The sequence below is a fragment of the Carassius gibelio genome, chromosome A9 (genome assembly GCF_023724105.1).
Source record: "Carassius gibelio isolate Cgi1373 ecotype wild population from Czech Republic chromosome A9, carGib1.2-hapl.c, whole genome shotgun sequence".
Lineage (NCBI taxonomy): Eukaryota > Metazoa > Chordata > Actinopteri > Cypriniformes > Cyprinidae > Carassius > Carassius gibelio.
The window spans coordinates 25,970,148-25,991,400 of NC_068379.1; the positions used below are offsets into that span (position 1 = coordinate 25,970,148).

At 37.1% G+C, this 21,253-nt stretch overlaps 2 protein-coding genes across 14 annotated transcripts in view; both read left to right on the forward strand.

The window, feature by feature from the left end:
• The window catches only part of LOC128020259 (interleukin-1 receptor type 1), a 19,595-nt gene extending 7,277 nt beyond the window's left edge, over nt 1–12,318 (forward strand). For 2 of the 3 annotated variants that reach the window (XM_052607053.1, XM_052607055.1), the window contains exons 4-11: nt 1,576–1,756; nt 3,107–3,272; nt 3,727–3,789; nt 3,984–4,116; nt 6,132–6,277; nt 7,243–7,389; nt 7,592–7,756; nt 10,873–12,318. In XM_052607053.1, the coding sequence (XP_052463013.1) occupies nt 1,576–1,756; nt 3,107–3,272; nt 3,727–3,789; nt 3,984–4,116; nt 6,132–6,277; nt 7,243–7,389; nt 7,592–7,756; nt 10,873–11,264 (1,393 nt within the window). In that variant the 3' untranslated portion in view covers nt 11,265–12,318. The remainder of the gene's footprint in view (nt 1–1,575; nt 1,757–3,106; nt 3,273–3,726; nt 3,790–3,983; nt 4,117–6,131; nt 6,278–7,242; nt 7,390–7,591; nt 7,757–10,872) is intronic. The other variant, XM_052607054.1, reaches the window with a different exon arrangement.
• A 1,870-nt stretch (nt 12,319–14,188) lies between these two features.
• LOC128020260 (interleukin-1 receptor-like 2) overlaps nt 14,189–21,253 on the forward strand; it is a 60,942-nt gene continuing 53,877 nt past the window's right edge. For 2 of the 11 annotated variants that reach the window (XM_052607058.1, XM_052607067.1), the window contains exon 1: nt 20,876–21,035. In XM_052607058.1, the coding sequence (XP_052463018.1) occupies nt 20,984–21,035 (52 nt within the window). In that variant the 5' untranslated portion in view covers nt 20,876–20,983. Of the gene's footprint in view, nt 14,630–20,875; nt 21,036–21,253 lie in introns of those variants that run through there. The other 9 variants (XM_052607061.1, XM_052607057.1, XM_052607060.1 and 6 more) reach the window with 9 other exon arrangements.

Here is a 21,253-nt window from a genome sequence, read left to right on the forward strand (position 1 = left end):
CAACAGAAATGCCTTTTTTTACGATGCTGAGATTTTTTCCACTGTGACCTTGATATGTTTTGGTGAGACTCACTGAAGCTGCACTGCTCTGTTGACTGAAGAAATAAATGAATGGAAAGATCAGGAAGGATTAATGTGTGACTTTTCCAGGATGGTGAGATGAGCAAACCAGTGTAGTGTTGAACAGCTGTTGAAGATCCTGACCTTTAAACAACCTGCTGCCCACAAACACACACTTACTGTCACTGACAGAAGCTGTAAGCAAAGAAAACAGGCTGTATATACAGATTAAAAAATAAAAAAAGTTAAAAGGCAAAGATGTGGTGCTTAGCTGTTCTTCTGTGTAAAGTGCAATGTGCTGCTGGAGGCTTCTTATGTTACATGGAATAATATAATTAGGAAACTTGCAATGTATTTATTTTTCTTAAAGAGAACAAGATACATGAAATGTATTATACAGAAAAAATACTTAACAATGCAATTTAATTTAGGTAATAATTAAGAATAATTAATTTGTAAGTGGTGTGTGTGTGTGTGTGGGGGGGGGGGGGGGGGGTTACCTTACAGGTGTTTACTAGAAGAAAAAAAAAACATGATTTAAACTTAAAAAAATAAGGACTGCTAAAATTGTTTGTCTATTTATTGTTTATTCATTTATTTGTTATATTATTGTAGATTTATCTACAACTACCTACCTGTTTGTTGATGTTGTTGTTTGCATTTTTAAATAATTAATGTAATTAATTATATATTTATTTTTCTAAGTATTTTTTATTTGTGTTTTGCTTAACCAGAAACTTAATTTTTTTTAATTATTATTTGTTTATTTTATATATGAATTAACCCATAAAGCAACAAACAAAACTAGCAGTTTGTTTGTATATTGTTGTTTTTATTTCTTTATTAATATAGTTATCGTTTGTGCTTTGCTAAACTTACGAATCAGAAAATTAAATATTAGGACTGTTAAAATATATTTATTTATTTAATTTTTATTTATTTATAATGTTTATTTAGTTTTTATACATAATTTAGTTTATATTATTATCATTATTATTATTATTATTAAAGAAATCCAGTATAAGAAGGGGTGTAAAGAACATGTCAATAAAATAAAAATAAAAAACAAGGTTGAGAAATACTGATATAGATAAATGCATTGAGCTTAATCTGTCAGCAGAGGGCAGCATTAGTCTTTTGCATCCCCTATTTCCTGTGTGTGTGTGTGTGTGTGTGTGTGTGTGTGTGTGTGATCCATTTCCTCTATTTTATATCTTATTCTTTCCATGCCACTGCTGTGTGTAAAATATGACATGCAGAATACTAGAACAAAACCGTTTTTTAAAGCCATTGCATACAGTGATTTTTTTTCTTTTCAAAATATTATTCATAAAAATGTCTCTACTTCCTGACAGGTAATGTTAAGATACACACGTTGTGAGAAATCAGCTGAAATGGTCCAAACTTTGTTAGCCAGTCAGTAACATGCGCTGCCTCTCATGTCTTTGGTTTAGGAGAGCGAGCTGCTTGTCTGGATCACCACACTTACCATGTCTGTGTCTATTTTGTCATCAGGACTCAAAGTGAGTGCTACAAACTGGCGACAGGACTGGTGGTGACCGAAATGACATCAGAAAACTGTGAGAGACCACAGTGGGGAGTCCATTGGATCAGGCTTCATGTGAACGATCTCCTCGCCTGCCCTCTGAGGAAATATCTGAAGAGCGTGGACAGTCCGTCCATCCAGTGGTACAAGGTAGAAAACGCATTGTTTATCTCTTTATCTGATAAAGTTCGCCAGAGAGGCCTTAAAGCGACAGTGCATCTAAAAAAGAAATATTGCGTAGATTTGTTCCAAATCTGTTCTGAAGAGCAACATTCATACTCATTAGAGAAGCTTTTTCCATGACTTCTCCAATAGGAATCACATTAGGCCTAAATGTAAGATGAATGTATTTTAATTGCATATAGCATTTCCATGCATTTGGATTAAAACTCACAGATTTGAATAAATGCATTCTAAAAAAATAATAATTTAAATAAAATAAAAATAATTAATTCGGTCAGTGATAACTAAAACTAGCCCTTGCTATATGTTCAATTCTGGGTGCGAACGTGATGTTTCTGGTCAAATTTATCCTATGAGTATTTAATACCATTTGCTAAAAATCATAGAAAACCAATGCAGAGTAAATTTTTCTGTGGTTTGCATAAATGTAATGTCAGTACTAACATTAATGCATTTTATTTTGGATATGTGCATCATTAATTCATTTAGACGCATAGATTTGATGGTTAAAGGTACAGGTGGTAGGACCTGCCACTAGAGGGCGCACTATCAAAACAATAAAAATCGTGTGGTTTGATGACGCTAAGCAGCGTGGAATGATGGGAGTTGTTGTCTTCTACCCAACCGATGACGGCCATCAAATCAGACGGAAACATAAATCATGGATTTAACGCGAGTTCAACGATTTTCATGAGTAGATTACATACAAAGTCAATGCAAAGACGCGATCAGACTATGGATCAGACGCGTCCTCGCGCCGATCTAGAGACGCGATGCCCCGCGTTTGGTGTGTATGCCCCATATTACTAATCTTGTTGATCGTTACAATAGCTTATGTTTTCTGTAAAGATACGAATCAAAACAACTCACATGTCGAGTAATACACAAGCGAGATCGGCATCTCTTTCTAGTTGAAGTTTGTCGCGAAGCTACTTCTGCATTTGTCCACGACACAGTTGTCATGTGGTTTCTACATCAGTAAAGGCGGTAACAAAGGGTAACTGACGTATTTAGATTCATATCCATGCTACATACTCCGATACAGTAGGTGGCGGTATGCATCTGATAAGCCATGGTTGCAATCTGCCATAAAACTAAGAAGAAGAAGAACTAACGTCATTGACAGGTGCCCGTGTCTCTGTTTTTGAATGACTTACAAGTAGTTGAAAACATTAGAGATATTGATAGTAATCAGCTGGACAAAATATATAACACTAGCCTAGTGGTTTTTGGATATTTTACTGCAAATATCTTACAAATTGTACCTTAAATGTAAACTCTCTTTCTTTGTCTCTACTGTGTCTGCTTTCCTCTCAGAACTGTGAGCTCCTTCACGAAGATAAGAAGTTTACTCCAATTCTAGATATGCTTTACATACGCAACACAACTCAAGACGACGTCGGATTTTACACCTGCAAGATGACCTTTCGTCTAGCTGGAGTCGTCCTTGAAATGGCCGAAACTATAAATTGTGAAGTGAAGGGTGAGTATCTGTGAAGACGTGTGAAGATAATGATAATTTGCTGAAATCTCACTCACTCTCAGGTCATCCGAGATCGGGATGGGTTTGGTCTGATGGGTCTTCATCAGATTTGGAGAAATGTAGCATTGCATCACTTGCTCACCATTGGAGTGAATGGGTGCCGTCAGAATGAGAGTCCAAACAGCTGATAAAAACATCACAATAATCCACAGCACTCCAGTCTATCAGTTAACATCTGGAGAAGACAAAAGATTAAACAAATCCAGCATTATTTGAGTTAAAATCATCTTAATGCTGGATTTGTTTCAGCTTTTGTCCTCCTCCAGATGTTAACTGATGGACTGGAGTGCTGTGGATTATTGTGATGTTTTTATCATCAAAACAGTGCTTTAAATGAATGGTATATGATTATTTATAATTACTTTGCGTTTAAAAGCTTTTTTAATTATTGCAGATGAATATTTAAAGAAGCCAGAAATGATCGAGCCGGTTAATGAGATCATCAAAGTGGAGAGGGGTGAGCTGGATAATTCATGTATTTATTACTGTATTATCATTTCTTTATCATCGTGGTTATTTTTTCAGCCTCTCAATCTATGTGTTCTGTACACGTGAAATTAATTTATCAACCACATCCTTCAACTAAATGCACCACACTGAGTTTGTACGTGACTTATGAGAGTATTATAGACTCGTTTGTTTGTTCATTAGGTTCATCTTTCAGGAAGGACTGTGTGGTCGCTGTTCGGGGAAAAGGGATTCCCATGGTTGATGTGTTCTGGGTGACTGAAGAGGAGCTTATATCCTTTGACACATCACATCGCATTCATCAGAAACCCATGAAGTACGTACGAGTTTAACTGTGTTTCAGATGAGATAAAGATAGTTTTCAACTTTGATTTGCTCAAGTTGACAGGGTTTTAGTGACACGTAAAATAAATAAATAAATACATCGAAGATTACAAGATAAAAGTCGTAATATTTTGAGAATAAAATCGAATTGTTTCGAGAATAAAGTGGAAATGTTTGAGAATTAAGTCAAAGTGTTTTGAGAATATAGTCGAAATGTTTCGAGAATAAAGTCGAAATGTTTCGACAAGTCAAAGTGTTTCGAGAAAAAGTCGAAATGTTTCCAGAATAAAATAGAAATTTTTCGAGAATAAAGTGGAAATGTTTCGAGAATTAAGTCTAAATTTTTCGAGAAATAGTCTAAATGTTTCGAGAAAATAGTCGAAATGTTTTGAGAATAAAGTCGAAATGTTTCCAGAATAAAAAAGAAATGTTTCGAGAATTAAGTCTAAGTTTTTCGAGAATTTAAATCATAGGAATTAAAGTTATATTATTTTAAGAGTAGGCCTTTATTGCGGATGGAGAGCACTGGGAAAAGTTGCAGGCCACAGGGATTGATTTGAATATTGTATTGCGTCCGAGTGGCTGCATTATTTTACTGGGATGACCAAGAGTCAATTTTAAGCACTCGCAATTTTATATTTCGACTTTATTCTCGTAATATTTCGACTTTATTCTCGAAACATTTAGACTTTATCTTTCTTAATATTTCGACTTTATTCTCGAAACATTTAGACTTTTCATAATATTTAGACTTTTTTGTAATATTTTGACTTTATTCCCGAAACATTTAGACTTTATTTTTCTTAATATTTCGACTTTATTCTCGAAACATTTAGACTTTATTTTTCTTAATATTTTTACTTTAATCTCGTAATATTTCGACTTTATTCTTGAAACATTTAGATTTTATTTTTCTTAATATTTTGACTTTAATCTCGTAATATTTCGACTTTATTCTCAAAACATTAGACTTTATTTTTCTTAATATTTTGACTTTATTCTCTAAACATTTCGACTTTATTCTCATGATTTTTAAGCTTTATTTTTGAAACATTTCGACTTTATTCTCATGATATTTCAACCTTATTCTCGAAACATTTCGACTTTATTTTTCAATTAAGATGAAGCACCTTTTATTTGTATAAATTTATTCGCTGAATAATACAAAAGTAGCTGTTACTGCATGATTATTACATATTTAAATCGTTTTAATCTTCTTTTTTCAATCAAAAATAAAAATTAAATATTGTAATATGTCATTACCATTAAATAAGATTTGAATTAATTATCTTTTGTTGATTGATATTAAAATGATTTGTTGACATTTTTATAATCTTGATCTGCATCTGTAAATTAACTACTGAAATGGGAAATTAATCATAACATTTGTAAAGTATTGTATTAATTGGATAATAATAATAAAAAAAACAATTATTAAATAGCTAAAATATTTCATTTAACCCCCCCCCCCCCCCCCCCCCCCAAAAAAAACAAATGTGTGTTGTGATTGTATTTTATTACTGTAATATGAAAGTAGAATTAATTATCCTGTGTTTTAAACCATTTAGATAAGACTTGTCAATGCATTTATTATATATAATCTCTTGATTTTGCATTAATAAAATTCGTACTAAATCGAGAAAATACTCAAACGCAATGTTCAATTTGATTAAACTTTTACAGTTTTTGTACAGTATTACACTTATTGTTTATGCTTAAACCCTTCTTTGACCCATTAATATATCATTTCTGTGATAAGATTTATTTCATGCATGCATTTTTCATGAGTCACGACAGATATAGGGAACATCGATTAAAAAGATAAAATAAAAGATGACTACCTGTAAAAATATTATGGCTTAATTGCAATCACAGGCAGACAGAAACCACATCTTTATGGTTTCTCTGTGGGAGTCTTGTGGGTGAATATTCCCGTCTATTGTTATGTTGGTGAGTAATATATTTTTCCTTCAGTTGAAGTGTAACCCTTGTCCTTTCCTCTTAAAGTGAAAGCAGAACGAATGATGGTTTTCTTGTGGTGCGAACACTCTTTCTGTCTGCTGTATGGGAGGAAGATTTCTACGTAAACTTCACCTGTATTGCGTCCAGCGGCCGAGGACAACTGTTCAGCCAGATCTCACTCGTCCCTGCAAGTAAATATTACTTCCTGACACTTATAACTGTACATCAGATATCATTTTGTGGTACAGCACTTTCACTTTTACTGACAGATAACTAGTTGTTGGAAACTTGACCACTGGTGAGTGTTTCTGATGTAGACAGAGCTGCTGAGATTTTACTTCAAGCAAAGATAGAAAAAGCACAGACCATCAACAAATCTGCACCTTCTTTATTTTATTTTATTTTATTTTATTATTTTGTTTTGTTTTGTTTTGTTTTATTAATTTAAAAAAAGAGAAGTATATATATATATATATATATATATATATATATATATATATATATATATATATATATATATAAACTAGTTCATAAAATGATTTTTTTCCCAAAAATTAGATATTTGAAAAACAAGATATAAAAAATATTTAAATGAAAATATTACAATATTTACATTTTTTATATTAAAATATTTACATTTAAATATTATAATATAAAAAAGAAGACATGCAAATATTTACAATGAATCAAATATTTAAAGTCATATAAACAATTAATATTTTTATTATTAATATGAATTAAAGTACTTTCAGTACAACTTCAACATTTAAATTAGGGATGTAAATAAAAATATCTGAATTTTCTGAAATTGTAATAACAGTAATTGTAGTTAACCAGTCAAGCTGTATGCAAACTCTCATTAACTCTTCATAATAAAATAAAAGATTTGTTGTTGGTTTGTATTTTCTCTTTTTGTTTCTTTTTGACAAAATGATGCCAGCAACCGTTAAGTAAATACATTAATATTTTAATAAATAAATGTAATAAATTCAATAATAAAATTATGGGGCATTCAAGATGTACGTACATGACAGATAATAATTTAAAGATTAGCCAGTGGGAAGTCATTTTTTCATTTTTTTAAGAAGCGACCATGATCTCCTTTATACTAGCCAAAGATAAAGAGCTGTTTTTGTTTGTCCTTTCCCTTCATCAGCAGATGGGAACCTTTTCTTGCTTCTCGGTCTTCTTCTGGGCTCGATGGCATTGTTTTTCGTGATAGGTGTGCTTCTGTGCACCATATTCAAGGTGGAGCTGGCCTTGTGGGTCAGGACTGTGTTTCCATTTCTCTACAAAACCACAGGTAGTCACCATAAACAGGAAATAAACTTTTGCACTTTAGCATCGTCACACAGTTACTGGGAAGTTATGCATGTTACATAAACTTGAATCAACACCTTTCAGTGCATTCACAGCACTGCAGTGCATGCTGAAAAATACATATTAATCAACTTTTATGTATTGCAAGTTTGGCATGTTCTGTGCTCTTTGTTTGCTTCTTGTAGATGGTGATGGGAAGCAGTATGATGCATACATCGCCTATCCCAGAGTCCTTGAAGGCTCAAGTGAAAAGTCTGAGATTTTTGCGATGAGTACTTTGCCGCAGGTCTTGGAGGGCCAGTACGGATATAAGCTGTTCATCTTGGGCCGGGACGGCCTGCCTGGGGAAGGTAAAGCACATGCAACAAAACAAAGCGCTGTCATATAAACATTTCATTTACGACATCAAATGATGATCGAGCAACAAGTGTGAGCTGTATTTAATGTAGATGCACCATTTGGATAGAAAAATAAAATCAAGAATGTTTTTTTTTATAAAGAAATTTTATTTTAGAATTTGATTGTAAAAAAAAAAAACAAAAAAAAAAACTTTTTTATTATTATTAAAGAATATGAAAAGAAATTACTATTTTAATTTTCATTGTAAATATTTAAGAAATATAATAATATATTTTACTGTACAGTATAACTTTAAAATTACAATACTAATATTTTTGGCTATACTAACATACAGTAAATGTCTGTCTTAAAAAACATTTTGGAAAGAAAAATCTCATTTAAAATGTGATTTTAAAAGAACAAAGACACAGGTTTGTTGTGCTCATGTGTAGTGCTGCAAAGGCCCAAATTTTGTGATTTCATACTGTCTAATAATATGACAAAATAGAAATAATAATTTGTCTCGTTGTTGTTGTTGTTGTTGTTATTACCAAGAAAATATTAAACAGAAAACAGTACTAATAATACCAAACGTTTTGGTAAAATTGCAGCTGCGATAAAAAAAAGATGATAATGAATATATAATAGGGGTGTAACAGTACGTGTATTCGTACCAGACCGTTACGGTACAGGGTTTCGGTACGGTGCACGTTTGTACTGAATGACCGAATGCAATATTTTGTGCGTGGAACATAGGTACATTTTCGTGTTTCCAAGCGAACATATTAAGTGGCGGAAGTCTGTTCAGCACAAATCCCCGCCCTGCAGCTGATTCTAAGGCCTGTTTCACATATAATCCGTCTGCAGTGCGTCTGCAGTCCGAGTGCGTTACGTATGTTGTGCTGAAGCAGCATGGACTCATTGTGCTTTCACACAGGACGCGTTTGCAGTCCGCTACTGATCCACAGCTGTCTAAGCCACAAAAAACAACATTTGTCCATTATTTTGATAACAAATCATGTAAAATAAATAAATTAATTAAAAAAAAAATATAAAAAGCTTTTTCAGCATTGTGATACTCTTCCAATCACAGTACAGTAACAATCTTTCATAGACATATTTAAAGTTGCTGAAACAAGCTGCAACACTTTTAAACACAACATTAGCCTACTTTTCTTGTTAGGATTATCACAAACATTTAAAATTAAAACTCACCACTGACAGAAACAGTCGACTCTCGTGCCTTTTGTATTTTAATCTTTATACACGCAATCCAACGGGTCTTAAATCACTTTGTTTTTCTGCCTCTATAAAAGTGCATATATAATGTTGCTTTGCTTCTCTACAGTTTCTCTTTTTCTTGTTTTAAATCTAGCCAAAACCCATGTGTTGCGTGTGAAACACAGTAGGCTTTAATAAGTATATATTTATTGTGAAATGACTGCATTTCCGTGTCAATCCATGATCATTTTTACCGCGAACAATGCGCTGTCACTTTAATTCAGCGCATGCAGCACAGCAAAAATAGACTCGGTACGTAAACGATCGCTGCACTGCTGCAGACGCACTGCTCCTGGAGCACACTGACGGACCGCAACCACGTGCAGTGTGAACTAGGGGTGTAACGGTACGTGTATTCGTACCGGACCGTTTCGGTACAGGGCTTTCGGTACGGTGCACGTGTGTACCGAATGACCGAATGCAATATTTTGTTTTGCGGAACATAGGTAAATTTTCGTGTTTCCAAACGAACATATTAAGTGGCAGAAGTCTCCGCGTTCAGCGCAAATCCCGCCTGCGTGAGACGCGCGGAAAACGCGTGCATGCTAGAAATGTAACGACCCCTATTGTTCACCGCGACACGCGCGCATGTTGGAAGCGTTTCCAGGCAAAATATAATAGAAAAATATGTTTATATGTCATTTTGTACACAAATACATATTAATTCATGACACTTTGATGTTTGAAAGTCTATAGGTTGACATATATTCAGACATAAATGTAATTTAAAAAATAAATTAAGAATTAGCGATTTTCAAATATTGCACCTTTCAAACATGTATTGCAGTGCAATATTCCATTGTGTCACCGGCCTAATGTTTTCAAAAGGCGTCACGCGAGTGTGAACATCACTACAACTAGGAAAAAAATGATTGTAATTCAAACGCAGCTCCCATCGGCATTTAAACAGACTTTTGCTCTTAATTCTGATCGGTCCAACACAATAACGAAATCTGAGCAGGTCTAAAAACTCAAACTGTTGATGCTGCACTTTACATTTTGGAAAAGTTACATATATTTTTATATGAGCAGGCCTACAAGCTGGGATTGGTAATGCTGCACTTGAAAATAGTTATATATTTATATTTTTCATTATATTTTAGTATATGATATTGGTTTGAGACTGAGAGTATTTTATTTAGTGGAGAACTTTGCAGCAGTATTTTATTTCTTATTCTTTTTTAATTGTATATATATTTTATTAAAAAAGTATTTAAAAAAGTGTAAACAAATTGTAAAAAAAAAAGTTTATAGTAATGAACAACCTGCAGTTTAATGTTTGCATTTCTTTCCCTTACTTTACCGAAAATTAACCGAACCGTGACTTTAAAACCGAGGTACGTACCGAATCGTGATTTTTGCATACCGTTACACCGCTACTATATTATAATAATAATAATAATAATAATAATAATAATATACAAAATGCATAGTTTTTAACAAAATAAATATTACCATTTTATTATTTCAGTGTGAATAGTAAGTAATTAATAAAAGTAATACTTTTATTTCACAGTAGAACTGTAAAATTGCAATACTAATATTCCGCTCTTTGTCATTTTCAAACGTTAAACCATCAAAAACAAAAGTATTTCTTTTTAACTCCGTATTTATTTTATGTATTTATTCAACTGGGGTTAGGAAGATTAAGCAATGAGTTAATTTAATTATTTACGTATTTAATTAAATCGCAGCCTGTACGAATATTATGGAAAAATATTATGGTTTTGGAATGATATCAGATAATAATCGTGCAGACCATATAATACGTTAAGTCGTTTATTTTGAGTTTCCATCACTGCATCCTTCAGAGCTTTACTCGGCTCTTTCCCGGTGTGTTTTCCAGCTGTGGTGGACGTGGTGCAGGACGCTCTGAGCCGCTGTCGCAGACTCCTGCTGCTCTACACGGCGTCGTCTCTGTGCAGCCCGGAGGCGCAGGACTGGGCCGAGCAGCAGACCGGTCTGTACCAAGCGCTGGTGGAGGACTCTATTAACATTGTGCTGCTGGAGCTGGAGGAGATCCACCAGCCGCTGCGGCTGCCCCTCGCCGTGCGCCTCCTAAAGGACAAACAGGGAGCTCTGCAGGCCTGGAAGAGAAGGAAGAGGTGGGCGTTCTGCGACGGGAAGTCAGAGGACCGTGTGACCTCTCTCCAGCCCTCGGCGCGCTTCTGGAGGGAGGTGCGCTACCATATGCCCATCAGAGGCAAAGCTAAAGAGAGAAACTGGTTTAGTTTCTAGACTAACACTACATGTGAACACTCAGGGTCAAGTTGTACTGTGTATAGTGATGCTGTCAGCAATCTGGAATGGTTTTCTGCTGCTTTTTCTGAAGCAGTTCTTCAGAACTTTCTGAAGAAGTTTATTTTTGGTTTAACCAAATGATGAGTCATAGCTTTCCTTATGACTTTCCTCTTTTTATGGTTTCTAAGGATAGAAACTAGACAGGGCGAGGCCAAAACGTGGTACTTTGTTTTTGTTTCAGGGAGGATGCACTGAATGAAGATGTTTATGATGTTTAAAATTAAAAGTTTTTGAACTTTCTGTTCATCAAAGAATCCTGAAAGATTAAATGTATTATGGTTTCCCCAAGAATATGTGTCAGCACGACTGTTTTCAACAGTGATCATAATCAGAAATGTTTCTCGAGCAGTAAATCAGCATATTTTCATGATTTCTGAAGATCATGTGACACTGAAGACTGGAGGAATGATGCTGAAAATACAGCGGAGCATCACAGAAATAAATTACAGTTTAACAGAGATTCACACAGGAAACAGTTATTTTAAACATTCAACAGTTTTTAAGTTTTTTTTTTTACTGTATTTTTGATCAAATACAGCCTTGGTGAGCTATTTTATGGAGAGTAATTGGATTTGTACTTCTGGAGTTCAGCTGTTAATCTGATTGCAAGCTCTAAATCTCAACCTCAGAAAGATGAGAATCCTGAGGTCTGTCGTTTCCTGAACATGAAACCAGACCTGATGCGGTTTCTGATATTTTCTGGTTTGTATGAGAGGTAACGTCAAAGTGTGCTGAGATCAGAAAACACTTGCATGTCAAGCGTTTTGTGGGCAGAAATTATGTATATAAGAGAAACTTTCTCATGATTTGTTGTGAGATACAGGCTTTTGTCAGTATATACTTCTAAATTGTATTGTCACACATTTGAGCATTCCTGTTATTTTTAAAGACATTTTCCAAACATTTTTACTATGTTTTATGTACAGTATAGATTACATTTTTACTGTAAATAGGAATATTCAGAAAAACATTTATTAAAATGTTAAAATACTGTCTCACTTCAACAAGCATGCTGTTTGTTAGCTGGGGACTATCCGTTTTCACCGATCAATGCAGATTTGAGGACAGCCATTGGTTTTGCTGTTCTGTTTGGTTGCTAAAAGTACAGAAATGGCAAGCTTTTCCTTTTAATCAAAGAAGCACCAACCGCAAACACCTGACCCAGATTTTAATCAAAGAAGCACCAACCGCAAACACCTGACCCAGATTCCGTTATGCAAATTTCCGTTCAATGCTGCCAGTTTTTGCGAACCACAACTTTAGTCAGATCATACACATGTAGTTGGAGGATGATAACAGATAGATAGATAGATAGATAGATAGATAGATAGATAGATAGATAGATAGATAGATAGATAGATAGATAGATAGATAGATAGATAGATAGATGACCATGGACCACAAGACCAGTCATAAGTTTTTTTTTGTTTTGTTTTTTGACATTTTTGAAGATTTATGAATCAATAATCTTTCCATTGATGTATGGTTTGTTAGGATCTGACAATATTTGGCTGAGATACAACTATTTGAAAATCTGGAATCTGAGGGTGCAAAAAAAAAAAAAAATCTAAATATTGAGAAAATCTTTAAAGTTGTCCAAATGAAGTCCTTAGCAATGCATATTACTTACCAACAATTAAGTTTTAATATATTTACAGTAGGAAATTTACAAAATATTTTCATGGAACATGATCTTCGTTTAATATCCTAATGATTTTTGGCATAACAGAAAAATCAATACGTTTGACCCATGCAATGTATTTTTGGCTAATGCTGCAAATATACCCCAGTGACTCAGAGGGTTAGTTCAGCCAAAAGTGAAAATTAAGCCATAAATGACTCACCCTGAAGTCATCCTAGATGTATATGACTTTCTTCTTTCAGAGGAATTCAGTTGGAGTTATTTTTAAATTGTCTTTGATCTTTTAAGCCGTTTGATGAAACTCATCGGTCCTCGAGAAGTTTAATAAAAAGCTCATCCAGTAATAAAAGTGTTTACACAGCTCCAGGGGGTGAAACGATGCATTTTTATAATATCATGTTTTATAATTGTGAATATGAATGGGGATATACTTCAGAGATATTTTACTCATAACAATTTCTTGGGGTGCCAATAATTGTCCAACTAGTATTTGAGAAAAACATTTTTTTCATAATGATATTTCCTCCCATTTTAAATTCTTATTATCCAATGAAGGGATACATTTTTGTGAATCGTTTAAATAAAAGATCAAAAGGATTAACAATGCAGATGAATTTTCACGGCCTTTTTTGATCATATTTACCAAGGGTGCCAATATTTTTGGCCATGACTGTATATATATGTTTTACATATATTTATTAAATATATACATGTACATATAGTATAAATATATACACAAATGGGTGGCTCAACTTCCCCACAGGCTCAAATCACCCTGCTCTCTCCTGCATTTAATCTTTTTGTTTAAACAATTGAGAAATTATTTAATATTTAAAATTACACACAAACCAAAAATTACACTTGTTCCCCACAGATATTACAAAAATATGAATAATTTCAGTCTGAATTGTCTGAATTCACAAAAAAATATAATTTCATAATTTAAAACCAACATACAAAACCTTTGTCCTAAATGTCATAAAGATGACTCTTTTATAAAGACAAAGTAAACTAAGTAGAATGGAAAGAGATATCGAGGACTCTTTAAATTGATTGCCAATTAAAGTTATTCAAAAGAAATGTTTAGTTTGAATCATTTTGTTCAGGGAAATTAGTTTTAATGATCTCTTTCTCAGTGTCGAAGAGACAAAACAATCAGAAAAAAAATATCACTTCATTGTGATTAACAAAACCTAAAATGACTATTTTTTATGTTTTCTTTATATTCTTTTAATATAAGGGGTGGTTTTAACACGTCATCCACACGCTCTGTGAAAATAATGTATGGATGAGGTTAAAATCACCAACCTTTTCAAACGGACTTGACACTTTAATTACAATGTGCATCTTTTCGGTACTAAAATGCACCCTTCACGGGGAAATATGATACAGGAGGTGTGTATCTTTTCTCTTTTCTTTTTCTGAGAGTGCATGGTGCTGTGTATTCGTGCAGATCCACTGGGGACAGAAGTGAAGTTGGTAGACTATAAGTGTTGGTGAGTGGGATGCTGTTCCCTCCTCGAGTGGCACCCTGACAGAAACCGCAGTTTCCTCAAGAAGTGCGCGTGTAGCTTTAGTGTCTCACTTAAGGAAATTCCGAGAAGGCGCTGTACACACAAGTTTTGAAAGCGAGTTTATTCTTCATGATCATCTACACGAGGTAAGACACGTCTGCTCTTCACTTACTGTAGTCACCGCCTTTGACTTACTTTCTCATAGTCGTTACTTTCAGTTTTAGTAAGCGAACATATTAGCGTTTATTTAATAGCTTGACTTTGTTCCACACAAACAATTTTTAGGGGAAACCCCTTCATGCATGCTTCAAGCACCATTATTAACAACATTTATGTGTGGAATACCCAGATAAAACGTCGGACCCACTTTATATTAAGTGGCCTTAACTACTATGTACTTACATTTTAATTAATAATTTAGTACAATGTACTTATTGTGTACATACATGTTTTTAAATTGTACTTATATTTAAAAAAAAACTACATGTAATTACATCTGTATTTAATTTCTGTAATAACATTCATAATTACACTGTTGACCCATACTTTACACCTTAACCCACCCTTAAACTTACCCATACCTCCAACCCTCTCCCTAACCTTACCCCCATCCCACCTCAATAGCAGCAAAAGTGTTTTACAATACAATATGAACACAATGAGTACATTGTACTTATTTTTTTATGTAAGTACATAGTAGTTAAGGCCACCTAATATAAAGTGGGACCAAAACGTCATTTGGGCATACGTTTGAAGTTCATGATTATTTTCATAATCTCAAAAAGTTGTGCTTGCCAGTTGCGTGCCAGTTGATACGCAACTTTGCTTTTGTCATGTCTCTGTGAAAACGGGAAATTTGATAGCTGGTTGTTTTTGTTTCGTATCCCGATCTGTCAAGAGGGATGAAGTCTGTGGGCAGGGGCACTGCTAAGGATTTTGGGCCCCATGAAAAGAATCTTGACAGGGCCCCCAACACAGCTGAGAGTTTTTTTTAAATCATGCGCTTTTATGGTATTTTGAGTATCATTCTCATATATTTAAGTCAATCAGACAATTGAACTCCATCCCATGTTCACACCCGTAATTTGTCCTCTGTAATACTGCACTACTTCAGTACTGTATAATGTATATACTGTGCATAGCTGTACATGTGTCATATAGTGTATTCACAAATATTTATATTTGTATGAATGTACTGTGCATATATGCACTGTACACTGGCAATGACAATAAAGTTAATCTAATGTAACCTAATATTTTTAACATGACAGTTGAAATGTAACGGAAACACTGAGCACTCTTAATACAAAGAAATGTATTTATATTTATTTGCTTTAACACTGATACTGAAATTTCAAAATAAAACTCTTCAATTTAAAAAAAAAACAGGAATTACAATCTGTGGTGAAAAAAAAAAAAAAATCAGCAAAAAAACACCACCATAAAACAAAATGGCCATATAAAATGTCTAATAATTTAAGCAGAACTTTCATAATATACTATATCAAAGAATGGCCAAGGTATAACATAGATGAGTCTGAGTTACTCTTTCCACATCATTTCTAATCTCTTGTACTTGCTCAACATTTCTAAATAAAATTCCAACGTCTGACCTTTTCAGCTGCAAAATCATTAAATCATGCCAACTCGCTCTTAATGGAAAGCATTGCAAGACTGCAAAGCCTTTCTTGAGACATTGTAGACCTCAAGTAGTAATACAACTCCACATCATCTTCAAGAGATGCACTGAAACCTCACAAACAGCTGATAGTAGTTTGTACAGTAGCTGGCAGAGGATTTTTATCAGAGTTCATGAAGTTAGACTGCTTGCAAGACAGGTGCAACAGCGTGGACTGCAGCAGGGTGCTGAAAGTGGGAGCCGCCTCGTACAAAGATGCAGACACCGGTTGCATGTGAGGCAAAGCTGTGCACCCGCTGCACCTTGCTCTATCGAAACTTAATTGAAATTTATCGAAAAATGCTAACGTAGAGACCTAGGGCCTCAAGTACAAAGCATGTGTACGCACAGAAAAGTGCCGTAGACTACGATCATTGTCACGGGCGGTCCACTAACAATTTAGGCCTAATTACAAACCCACCTTTTCTTGTGAAAAATTGGGTAACATACTGTCGACCCTTTGCCTCTTTCACTTCTTTTATTTTTTTCTCTTTCCATTTTTGACTTCCAGATTTTTTAGGCATTTTCACATCCTCTGTCAAGTTGAATCATTTCGGTTGCGTATGTAACCACGGTTCCCTGAATAGGGAACAAGATTCTGTGGTGACGTCACCGGCTATGGGAACACCCCTCGGTGTGATGAATGTCTGAAGCCCTATACGATACCGCCAGTCCTATTGGCCAAATAGCAACTGGCACCGCCCTACGCATGCGTACGCATCGTATACCTGGGTGCCGCGCGCTATTTCACTCAGATTTCATGAACTGAAGTAATGCTATCAAGGTATGTAACAGCCGGGACCGCAGCATCTCGTTCCCTATTCAGGGAACCGTGGTTACATACGTAACCGAGATGTTCCCTTTCATAGGTCACTTCGATGCTGCGGTGACGTCACCGGCTATGGGAACTCTATACCATCACGCCTGACGTACCTGATAGCTGGGATCCAAGGAAGTATCTGCTCAAGCGGACAGAACCCGGGAGCCAGGAGCCATCCTCACATCCAGACTGTAAGACTTGACAAAAGTGCTCGGTGAGGAACATCCTGCCGCAGCACAGACATCATATAGAAGAACCACTGAGAAAGCTTGTGATGAAGCCACAGCTCTCGTGGAATAAGCTCTAATTCCTAAGGGCGAAGTGATTCCGCACGCCTCATAGGCTAAAGATATAGTCTCCATCAGCCAATGTGACATGCGCTGCTTTGTGACAGCATGGCCTCTATTTTGTGTCCTAACAGACAAATCTGGTTGATTGTTCGATCAACATAAGGCTTCAGCGCTCTGACAGGGCAAATACTCAGATCTCCTGACCCCACCTCTGCAGGGGGTAAAGCTTCCAAGACCACTTGTTCGAAGCGACCTAGGGACATAATTAGACCACGGCCGCAGAAATGCTTCCACAGAGCCTGGTGCAAAATCCATGCACGAGGGTGAAACAGAAAAAGCCTGTAAATCCCCAACTCTCTTGAGGGAGGATAAAGCCACAAGAAGAACTGTCTTTAAGTTAGGATTTTATCCGGTATAGTTTTAAAGGGCTAACGGATGCCCTGATAAACCTTGCAACACAATGGAAAAATCCCATGAAGGAACTCGCACAGGGCGGAAAGGCCTCAGCCCTCGCGCACCTTGTATAAAACGAGAGACCAGCGGATGATGGCCCACTGAAGCACCATCTATATATATATATATATATATATATATATATATATATACGTGGTTAGCTGAAATGGCTGCTACGTAAACTTTCAGAGTGGCTGGCGTTACTCCATAGAGAAACGGTCTTGAAGGAACTCCAGTACTGAAGCCACTGGGTAGTAAACCGGATCCAATTACGAATTCCACACCAGGTCGTAAACAGTTTCCAATTGAAAGCATATAAGCGTCTCGTAGAAGCTGCCCTTGAATTCATTATAGTCTCGGTGGATTCAACAGAAAGACCGGGACATACTAACTCACTCCGCTCAGAGGCCACACTCACAGCTTCCATAGATCTGCCCTTGGTCCCAAATCATTCCCTGTGCTTGCGATAGTTAATCCTGTCTGAGGGGAATCTCCATGGAGAGCCCGCTAACAGACTGACCAGGTCCGCAAACAACGGCTGTGTGGGCCAATTGTGAGCTAATGCATCCAAGCCCAGGGGCGATGGAGGACATAAGGAGAATCACAGCGGGCAATGCGTAGTCATGCTCAACGCGAATAAGTCCACTCTTGCTTCTCCAAATATTTGCCATAAAAGGCTCACCGTTTGGGGGTGCAACCTCCATTCCCCCTTTTTCATTTTTTTTTTTTTTTTTTTGCTCCAGAGTGTGTCTGGATAGGAAATCCACTCCGAAGTTCAAACGTCCGGGGACATGAATCGCTCGGATCGACAGAAATCTGTTCTGAGACCAAAGAAGAATATTTCTCGCCAGCCTGCACAAGGGAAGAGAGCGTAATCCTCCTTGATAATACAGATACGACACAACCGCTATGTTGTCTGATCTGACTAGTACATGACGGCCGATCAGCAGATTCGAGAAATACTGGAGAGCTAGAAAAGCCGCCAGTAATTCCATCCTGTTTATATGCCAACTGCGTTGTGTCGCTGTCCATACTCCGAGAGCTGAGCGCCCTTGACAAACGGCTCCCCAACGCATCCGTCGTGACAGTCTCTCGGGAAGCACAAATCCCCAGCCGAACTCCAGCTAGAAGGAATTCGGTTGACATCCATTGTCTTATTGACATAACACACCTCCGTGTCACCAAAATCATCCGATGCAGAAGACAACGGGGTGAAATGTTCCGGCTTGTCGTCCACCACTGAAAGGGTGCATATGAAGTAAGCCCAGACGAATTACAGGGGATGTCGCTGCCATTAGACCTAAAAGTCTGAGGCACAAACTCACCGTCAACTGAATGGTGTATCCGTGATGAATTGTGCGTAACACCCATAGTGAAAATGCCGGGCAAACACTACCTTGCGGCCCATAGAACGTAGTGGTTTCCAAGCCTCCGCCTGCAGCATTCCCACATGCATTAACATCCGAGCACGGAAAGTTCACACCGTCCGTAAGCAAGGAAAGCGCATGTGTAAAAGTCACTACGTTTCGTTGTGTCTAATCCTGAAGCGTATCCGCGGCAGAATTAGATCCAACAAAATGAATATCGGGCCACGCCTCTAGTGTGATAAAAGCAGCTGTGTGAGCCGTCATAACAGGCTGTCTTAGTCAGCCTCTTGTGCCGTCCCTCAACTCTGAGGGCTGGATTGTGCAGAGTGTCTGAGGGGGCGCTCAAGTGATAGCTCGATCCAATGATGCTGCAAGGCAGTCAATGTTAGAGCATGGGGACTGCAGTGAGAGGGTTGGATGTGCATTAGCAGTCCAACAGCACTCTCTAGTGGAGGGCACAGTCCCTGGCGAACAGGAAGGGAAGCGCATGCGTCAAAGTCGCTGCGTTTTGTTGTGTATAATCCTGAAGCGTGTCCACGGCAGGATTTAATCAAACAAGATAAACATCGGGCCACGCCGCTAGCAAAAATGCGGCAGCTGTGTGAGCCGTTATATACTGGCCTTCCTTGCCAGCCTCTTGTGCCATCCCTCAAACTCTGAAGGCTGGATTGTACAGTGTGTCTGAGGGGGCGCTCAAATGATAGCTGATAGTTTATCCACCACGCGGGTAACCATGTTAAATAGCTCACTGAGGAAGGGGAGGCACGTTTCTCCTGTCCGCTCGGAGGGAGAGAACCGCATGTGCCGGCCGGAGCCTACTCTGAGTTAGAAGCCGCGGTTGGACAAACATAGTTTGAAAAAGCAAATCTGCTGATTAACATGGTCGAGTGGGGGAAAGCGAGCAAGTGGAAAAACTCCAGTGCATCACTGTATTCATAGTCAAGCCGCACATATCCAACACCTCGTGCGGGGCCTCAGCGACCGCAGAAGCGAAACGGTGGGGGTTAGATGCGAGGCGACTTATAGAAATACACTCCAGAGCGCGGAATCTCACTTTTTTTTTTCTTTTTTTACTGTAGCCGTAGGCTATCACAGAGAGAACATGTAGAGAGGCTGCTAACGAACCTCTCATGAGTGCCTCCTCATATAAACCCATTATACAGTTGACTCATCACGTCCGCGAAGAGGAGTTACACACTGCTCGAAGAAAAAAACGTTGAGAACGCGAGATGGTTTCCATAGGGCACAGATGATTTGCTTCCCTGAAGGAATGAAATCTGAGCGAAATAGCGCGCGGCACCCAGGTATACGATCCGTACGCAAGCGTAGGGCGGTGCCAAGCGCTATTTGACCAATAGGATTGGTGGGATGGTATAGGGCTTCAGACATTCGTCACACCGAGGGGTGTTCCCATAGCCGGTGACGTCACTGCAGCATCGAAGTGACCTATGAAATGGAACTGCCAGCGCTATAAGTGAAGTCAAGCTGTTTGTGTTGCCTTGGTTACTGGATACAATTTGGGCGGACTGAACCATTTTATGATAATCGAGAGAGGGGAGAGGGGCCCACGGACGTTTGTGTTTCCTAAACAAATACATTTTTTGACACCAAGAAACAGCAAATAGAATAATTAAAGTTAATAATTTTTACTATCAAATATTTTTTTTTAGCACCACAATTTTATTGGGGGCTTCTCTGGGCCCCCTCTTAGTCATGGGCCCCGAGAATCGTCATCTTTTACCCCCCCCCCCCCTTTACAGGGCCCCAGTCTGTGGGTGCGTTTGTGTTTGTTGCTCTCTTTAGCTCATAATGAAAACAGGAGTAAGGTTTTTAATGTCGTTTCACAGGAACGTGTCTTAAACCTGCCAGACCTGCTGTCAAGAAAACCCAAGATGAGCTCGTTTTATTTCCAATGGATTGTACTATCAGCTCTTTGGATTGCAGGTGAGAGTTCATCTTCACGTCTCTGGTTGGGTTTGTCCGGGGGTGTGTCTAGACCATTTTCAGTGGGGGGACCATGCTGGGGCACTGCCTCCAAATGGGGTGGCCGCCAGTGACCAAAAAAGAAAAGCTAAATTCTACAGTATATAACGTAAATCCTATTGCTTTTTATTATTTTTTAAACTTGAAAAAGTTACTTGTAAACAAATGCAGTAATAAAG